The following is an 8,735-nucleotide window of genomic DNA, read 5'->3' as shown; positions in this document are numbered from 1 at the left end:
ATCATATATTTTACTCAAAAAAAAAAAAACCTGTGATCTTATTATTACACATATATATTGTTTTTGGCTGAAGATTTATTATACTGTTTTATTTTCTTGGCCACTCCTAGTCCCTGGAGATTATAATGTTCCCATCATATTGACAAACTTAATGGGCTTTCTCTATACAGGCTTGGTCAAGCATTAGTGTTCTTTATAGCTGGGCTGGACTAGCACAATAACCCAGGCCCAAAGATAGACTAATGTGGTGCAATGGTCAGTGTGGCCAGTCTTGTTTTTTTTTTTTTTTCTTTTTTTTTTTTGAAACACCCAACGGCCAACTATACGTTCTATTTACAATTTCAAATTCTCGTTTAGGCATTTTCACAAACACCTTGTGCTCAACACGTTCACACCTTCATCAATGGCCACCACCCGCCGAGTTTTCAAACTCGCTCCAATGAGTAACACGTTGAGCAAAGCCACTGAGCATCTCGACCCACATTTTAGCTTCCACGTCAGTACGTGGTCGAAGAATCAGCACCGATTTATGACGAGCAGTAAGCGAGTACAAGACAGAAGCAAGAACAAGCGAATACACGACCTGGAAATCGCGAAGGAGAAGTGGAAGATCGCGAACAGGGTCATCTTCTTGATGGAGACTCTGAAGAACGAGCCTGAGATGGTCATGCCAGTTCGTGAGCTGGAACAGAACCGCAAGCAAATGAGTCTCCCGAAACCCCACAGTATCTCCGACTTGCTTCGCAAATGTCCGAAACTTTTCGAACTCTACAAGGACAAAAACGGCGTGTTGTGGTGTGGAATGACAAAGAAAGCCGAGGACTTGGTCGAAGAGGAACAGAGAATTATCGAGGAAAACGAAGACAAGGTTGCAGAGTATGTTACAAGGTTTCTAATGATGTCTGTGGATAAACGACTTCGTTTAGATAAGATTGCGCATTTTCGACGAGACTTTGGATTGCCTATTGATTTTAGGACCAATTGGGTGCACAAATATCCTCAGTACTTCAAGGTTGTGAAGCGTGATGAGGATGATGAGATTGGGTTTTTGGAACTTGTTTCTTGGAACCCAGCTTGGGCTATTACTGAGTTGGAAAAGAGAGCAATGGGAATGGGAGTGAATGAGGTTCATGAAGATCATAGTATTAGTATTAGTCATAACCCGGGATTGCTTTCGCTTTCTTTTCCTTTGAAATTCCCTTCTACTTACAAGAAAGTTTATAGATATGGAGGAAAGATTGAGCATTTTCAGAAGAGGTCATATTTGTCTCCTTACGCGGATGCCCGGGGACTCAAGGCTGGTTCACTAGAGTTTGATAAGAGGGCAGTTGCAGTTATGCACGAGTTGCTAAGCTTCACCATTGAGAAGAGATTGGTTACTGATCACCTTACACATTTTCGGTGGGAGCTCGTGATGCCCCAGAAGTTAATGAGACTTCTTTTGAAGCATTTTGGGATTTTCTATGTTTCGGAGAGGGGGAAGAGGTTTAGTGTGTTCTTGACTGAAGCTTATGAAGGTTCGGAGCTGATTGAGAAAGGGCCCTTGGTGCTTTGGAAGGAGAAAGTCCTGAGTCTTGCTGGTTACAGAGGAAAGAAGAAGAAGATTGAAACTTATAGTGATGTGTCAGATATAGAAGATGATGGTTTGTCTGAGGATGAACACATTAGAGTACAACTTGGGCAAGAGGATACCATGGGTAGTTTGGAGGATACTTTACTTAGAGACAATGATGAGATGGATATTGGAGAGGTTCGCAATGCTTACGAGGATGCTGAAGCATCTTGAGGTCAATGCCTTTTTTTATTTACAATTAATCTGTACAAGAAAATCATGTTTGTTGATGGATTTCTATAAATCTCATCCTCTAATTTAAAATGCAATATTTCTTCATAAATGACGAGGAACATCTTATGATACATATTGTGGCAAAGTTTTAAAAATCTTTGAAAGTTAACACACCAAATGAAGATGCATGCTGTATAGAAAGTAACAGGAAACCGGATGTCAATAAAACAAGCTATTTTATAGGAAAAAAATAAATGCAGAATTTTATGTCATTCAATGAAAGCATGACCTATACTGATTTACACCATCTTACATGTTGCTCTAGTCTTGTATTTGTGTTCAGAGATCTAGGTAATGCCTTTTCCAAAAGAAATTCTATAAAATTGCGAAAATGGGATTTATGGTTTTAATCTCATGCATACTTTTTCTTCATTCATATTGGATATGAATGTGATGGGACTGGCTATAGCTTAAGAGCAAAATGATTTATTTTCAGAACAAAAGAATTCATTCGTTTTAGTAGATTTTGTTTTCCAACATGTACATTGATCCAAGTCGCACTGGAATACGGACAGCTACATGTGTTGCATTGATGGTTATTGTAACTAAAGTAGGGAAGTAATTCAGTCATCTGTGAGGCTTGTGGATGCCTAAAACTAATGGTTGGTAAGCTTAAGTGGTTTTCATTTAAGATCTAGATAGTGTCAGCAAAGGAGAGGTAAAGCCTACATATTATGGGGTTTATGTTGCTTTTTTCTTAGATGGATATGGGTATTTCTCTTTTTGTATAGTACTGATACTCTTCATGTACTTGAAATCAGATTTTCACAGTGTTAATATATTTCTCATAACTCCTTGGCTAAAAAAAACATTCTCATTTTTATACTTTATAAGTTCCATCTGTTTGGTTGAAGAACAAATAAATCTACTTTATCAAATCATCATTATAATGTTGCAAAAAGAGTCTAATTAACTTTATTTGTAATAATTTGATACTGATGAACTTACAATAGCTTGCGGTTTGTGATTTGACTTGCAAGGAAGTTTTGGTTCTGAACTTCAAATCTAAGACAGCAGCTTCAAGATCTAGTTTGTCACTTAGATAAGAAGAAGTAATTCTTCCATTGGCAGAGGCCTTGTTGCAGGTCAACCAATTCAGATGACATGATAAAATCAATGGCCAGAATTAGCTGTAGCAGTTTGCCAGATCACCAGACTTCAAAGAATTCATTGCTCCACATTTTTCATTTTGAAAATCAAAAACAGAATTTCCCCATGCAGACAGCAACAATAAAAACCTTTGACACTGTAAGTTGGATTTTTTTCTACTCCATGCCAAAGCTTAATTGTGTCTGAACACATACCACCAGTATGGAGGCAATTTGTTTTCTTCTGCTAGTGTTTTTATCTCAATTAATTTATTCAAATGCGGAAGAAGCTTTCGATGTTCAGCAACACCTCTCTATCATGACCAGGTCCCCTTCTTTCTCTCACATCCGCTGAATCATCCATTAATTGCTAAGAAATGAGATTGGAAATTTAATTTTAAAGTTTTAGGCTTTATACTTTTTATTTCGTTTTGTTATGGAACTTTAATTTTATTCTGCACTTAATTACTGATCAGTTGTAGAATTTTGACATATCTAGTTGTACATAAAAATGGATCCCTTAATTTTACTTCCCTGTTTGGCTTCCGAGAACACTGAGGAAAAGAATAGAATGTTAGAATTCTTGTTTTTGTATTTTCTATTGTTGTGGTGTCTGAGAGAATTGAAAAAAAAAAAAAAAAACTCACTTTTTAGTGCAATATGATTTGCTTTTCCATTTATGTAATCATAGTCATAAAAAAATAGCCTTGTTGGACATTTATTGAAACATGAATTGATTTTCCATATGTAGTAACATGGTAGTGTTGTGCAAAAGACAAGAGCAGATGATATGGTGTTGTTTAATTAATGGATATGTTTCTTGAAATTTCTGTGCAGCTACAGTGTCGTGAAAGGAGTTGCTGATAATTTCTTTGCAGCTTCCAATATTCCAAATGGGTGTACTCCTATCCACATAAATCTTGTGGTAATTTTACTTAACAGTTTTAGATTGCCAAGAATGAGGATCTTGTAGTGTTCTTAGGGAAATTCCACCATTGAGATCTTGAAATTCTATCTATATATTTTGAAATGAGGGGATTAGATTAATTCACATCATTAACATTTTATCAAACACTGCCTATTACCTTTTTGGTATCTATTTAACTTATTGATGACATGGAAGAATCAATCCATTCATTTCAAAATGGATGGATAGAATTTTAGGAATTCCATGGTGGAGTTATTCTAAGAATGCTAGAGGATCATAATCCAATTGCCAAAAATCTTGTCATTTATTTATAGTTTGCACCTTTGAAGTGAGGTAGATGCTCATTATATAGATTATTGCATTAGATATAATGTCAAACTTGAAGGCTTTGTACATAGCAAAGAGTGTTAGAGGGAGAAAGCGGAGAAGAGTTGATCTTGTTGATGCGAGGGACAAGAGGGAGAGGGAAAGAAAAAAATAAAAGAAAAAAAGAATGGAGTAGAATATTTTATGAGAAAGCTCCATTTAAGGGAGGTTGTGCAGCTTTGATTAGCCTGCTATAGTATATAATATAATTTGCGGACACTTTTTTAATGTCCGGTGACATAATGAAATGTTCACATGTGCTCTTTAGCATTATTCTATTATCTTGCTGTGATCGTCTTGTAATGACTTGATACTCTTTCAGTGCCGCAAATAGTTAGGGCCACAATCAAAGCTGATTTATTTTTTTTTATAAAACAAAAACACCTAATGCGGTTTTTATTGTCAGGCAAGGCATGGAACTCGTTCTCCTACTAAGAGATGGAAGAGTTGGACAACTTGGCAGCTCAGCTGGAAGCACTTCTAAGAGATGCAGAAGAACAGAAATTGTCTTTGGAAAGGTTCCTTCCTGGTTAAAAGGATGGATATCTCATTGGAAAGGAAAGTTGAAGGGAGCGAGGGAGAGGATAAACTGTACGACCTTTGAATCAGCATTAGTGAAAAATTCCTGGATCTATTTAATGAGGAATACCACCCCAATGTTTATGCAATAAGGGCAACTCAGGTAAGCTGTGTTTAAGTTCTCTTTCATTCAATTGTGTAATAAGTGCATTCTATTGAAATGTTTACTCAAGCTTTTGCTGTGAGACTGGGAAATTGATGGCAAGTTATTCTATCTGCTGGTTTATTATCCCTTCTCATTTTGGAGTTCTGCTTATGGAACTTTTGGGTGTCTTACTGAATACCCAATAATTTCTTTTTTGGGATGAGATGCTAAACTGGTCAAGGTTGATTGCATCATTTTGGCTGTGATTATGGTCTAGGATTCTTCTCTTTTCCTCTGGTTAGGGCTTATGAACTTATGTATCTTTGTCTAGGTTTGTCAGGCATCATCAAGTGCTATGGTATTTGGAATGGGGCTTTTTAGTGGGACAGAAAGTCTTGGACCAGGATGTCATTGAGCTTTTGCTGTTACTAGTGAATCATCTAAGCATAATAGTTTCTATGATTTTTACTGTAGCATAAATTATGACTGCATAAACTAAATATGATGTACAGGGAAATGCCTATGATTCATTAAGTTGGTCAGATATTCATTCTTGATAAGGCCATCATATTTTTCTGAACTCAAAACACATTAGGTCTTGTTATGCTAGGAGCATTCATTTGTGCGCCACCCTTTTTAGTCCATAGAAGAACGCACAAAGGTAGCATTTATTTGCATTGGTTTTTGTAATTTACAATGGACTCCGCCTTTTGGTAATAAAATATTTTCCTTTATCGCCTTTATCTGCATTTGTATTTGCCTTTATCTTGTATTTACTCTGATTGGGCTGATTGGTATTTACTCAGCCCTATAAGTGTGGAGGGTGAGGTAATGCATTATATATGTATGGGTGCATTGTATTTGCCTATCAATAACCCCCGAAAAAAAGGAGACTAAATCATGGATTTTTGGGTGGTGTAGCTATGTTACAGTACTTGTTAACTTACATATACTGATGCAGGATTTCAGGAAAAAGCTGGAGTCTGCTGTTGGTAAGCTCAAGGAGCCTATCTTTGATGGACAGTTTACAGGCTTCTCTGTAGGTTCTACTACTAGTGCTTCGATGATGGTGTCTCATCTCATATTTGCTGATGACACTCTTATTTTTTGTGATGCTAATCCTAATTAGTTAGCTAATTTAAGGGAGATTTTGAATAGATTTGAGGAGGTTTCAGGGTTAAAAATTAATTTGGGAAAATCAGAGTTGATTATAGTTGGAGAGGTACACAATTTGGATGTGTTGCTGGGGTTGTTGGGTTGTAGGCATTCTTCTCTTCCTTTGAAATATTTGGGACTTCTTTTGGGCGCCAAATTCAAGGAGGTATCAATATGGAATCCTATTTTAGAGAAGATGGAATGAAGATTAGCAGGTTGAAAGAGGCTTTATTTATCTAAGGGAGGTAGGGTCACTCTTATTAAAAGTACCTTATCCTCTTTACCTACTTATTTCCTTTCCATTCTTCCACCTGGGAAGGTTGCTAATCGTATGGAGAAACTACAAATAGATTTTCTTTGGAGTGGTATTAATGGTGATTCTAAATTTCACTTGGTGAAATGGGCTAAGGTTTGCAAGCCAATGCAGGTTGGGGGGCTAGTTATCATACGATTGAGAAGTTTTAACACTGCTTTGTTGGGCAAGTGGTTGTGGAGGTATGGTCTAGAGACAGGTGCACTATGGAGGAGGGTCATAGAGGCGAAATATGAGAATGTTTGGGGTGGTTGGTGCACGAAAAAAGTGACTAGTCCGTGTGGTGTTAGTCTTTGGAGGTTTATTAGAAGTGGCTGGTTGAATTTCTCTAAACTGTTATGGTATGATGTGGGTGATGGTACTAGAGTGAAGTTTTGAAAGCACGTGTGGTGTGGGGATTGTCCCCTCAAAAAGGTTTTTCCAGAACTTTACAGTCTTAGCAGGGCAAGGGATTCTTTAGTGGCAGAGGTTATGGGCTGGTTTGGTGGATAGCTACATTGGAATTTTCATTTTTGTCGTTCACCGCAAGATTGGGACGAAGAATCTTTTGATTGGTTCATGGAAATTGTTTATTCTTCGAAAGTGCGGGGGGTTGGCCCTGATAAGATTTGTTGGAAACTAGCTAGGAGTGGAGGGTTTAAGGTTAGTAGTTTTTATCTTTCTTTCTACCCTCCTTCCCTTTCTTTCCCTTGGAGGTTGGGGTGGCAATTGAAGGTTCCTCCTAGGGTGGCTTTCTTTTCATTGTTAGCTTCTTTTGGTAAGATTCTTACAACTGATAACCTTCGTAAAAGGCGTATTGTTGTTCTTGATTGATGTCACATGTGAAAGAGGTGTGGAGAGTCGATGGATCATCTTCTACTTCATTGTCCCTTAGTTTGTGAGTTGTGGTCGTTGGTGTTTTGTTTGTTTGGGCTGCACTGGGTTATGCCACTTAAGGTTATTGAAGTGTTTGAATCTTGGCAAGGTAAATTTGGGCAGCATCGCAATATAGATCTTTGGAGACTTGTGCCGCACTGTTTAATGTGGTGTATTTTGAGAGAAAGAAATGCTCACTGTTTTGAGGGATGTGAATGGTCCTTGTTAGAGATTAAGTCCTTTTTCTTACACACTCTCTTTGTTTGGAGCGTCGCCTTGTTGCATTTTTTTTTTTCTTCCTCCGTTTCTTGATCATAGTAATTTTGGTTTTTGATTTTTGCCCCCACAGTACATCTCCAATGTACTCGGGTTGGCTATTTTTTTCTTAATAAAATTTTTCATTATCTATCAAAAAAAAGTTGTTACATGCTGAAACTTACAAGGCAGGATTCTTCTTCTCTCTAGTTTTTATGCAAACAGGCAATCAATTTCTTCCTTTCTGGAATAAATTATGTTGATGATCAATTGAGATTCTCCTCTTTTGCAATTGTCTCACTGGTTTCCCAATTTGGCAGGAAGCATCTTTGTTGGACATAACTGATGAAGCTTGTAGTCTTTTCACCCCTTCTGAGGTACATGAGATTGATATTTGAATAATCTGATGTGATTAAATATTTCATTCTTGTTTTGCGTGATTGTTGTCCTGATATGCCATGTGCAACTTCTGGTCTACACCTCAATGAGAAAATAAATTTAGATCTGCAATTTTACAAACTATTATTAAGATGAGTTAATACTTGATAGTAATTCAAATTGCATCTATAATGAATCATTTTTTTTTTAGGATGTTGATGTCTTTGTTATTTGGTTGGAAAAGTAAGAGTGTACACAGTTTTTTTTTTTTTTTTCTTTTTTGGTTGATGGTGATTTCCACCAACCTTCTCAAATACCACACACACACATACACTCAGATCTACCTCTGACACTCCCGTAACCAAGTCACCCTAAAATCTACTTGAAAATCTTCACCAACAGGACCCCCTTGTACCATCTGGTTCCCAACGAGACTCAGTTCCCTCTTCAACCAGATTTAATCCCTGTTACCTCAGCCCTACGAAACCCTCCAAGCCCACCCGTCCCACATCTGCATGTCAATCCACTTGAATTGGGCCTAACTCATTCTCTCCCTTTTATTAGCCCATTTAACCCAGGGCCTTCTGCCAGGCAACCTACATCAGCCCAAACAAATGTTTTAACTGGGTCACTGTTATCAACATGCCTGAAAAGCCCACCCAGCCCTATCCCCATCAGCCCATTCATACCTGACCTTGGCTCCCTCCAAATTCAAATACCCATGGATGAAACCTCAAGCTTGAAATGCAAATGGGATCCAATCTCTGAGGAAAACTACCACAAGAAATTGAAGCTCAAGCTCCTTCCAACCAATCCCTCTCCCTCCAACCCAGAGCTACCACAAAACTACCCAATCCTATTTCACCCAGGAACCTCTCCCACCCAAA

General features: G+C 37.7%; 1 protein-coding gene across 1 annotated transcript; it reads left to right on the top strand.

Annotated features, from left to right (window-relative positions):
* The first annotated feature begins 286 nt into the window (after positions 1 to 286).
* LOC111999525 (protein WHAT'S THIS FACTOR 1 homolog, chloroplastic) lies at positions 287 to 7,898 on the top strand. Its single transcript, XM_065771918.1, has 5 exons — positions 287 to 1,787; positions 2,827 to 3,094; positions 3,772 to 3,859; positions 4,635 to 4,910; positions 7,791 to 7,898. Exon 1 carries the CDS (start codon positions 404 to 406, stop codon positions 1,784 to 1,786), a length of 1,383 nt encoding a protein of 460 aa, XP_065627990.1. The 5' UTR covers positions 287 to 403; the 3' UTR covers position 1,787; positions 2,827 to 3,094; positions 3,772 to 3,859; positions 4,635 to 4,910; positions 7,791 to 7,898.
* Positions 7,899 to 8,735: the final 837 nt, after the last annotated feature.

This window comes from Quercus suber, unplaced genomic scaffold (genome assembly GCF_002906115.3).
Source record: "Quercus suber isolate HL8 unplaced genomic scaffold, Cork oak 2.0 scaffold_51, whole genome shotgun sequence".
NCBI lineage: Eukaryota > Viridiplantae > Streptophyta > Magnoliopsida > Fagales > Fagaceae > Quercus > Quercus suber.
Note: the sequence above shows the minus strand (reverse complement) of the source record. Positions and strands in the feature narration are given on the sequence as shown.

Bases quoted from the DNA above. Each gene is read 5' to 3' on its own strand.
- LOC111999525 (XM_065771918.1), top strand. From the start codon at position 404: ATGGCCACCACCCGCCGAGTTTTCAAACTCGCTCCAATGAGTAACACG.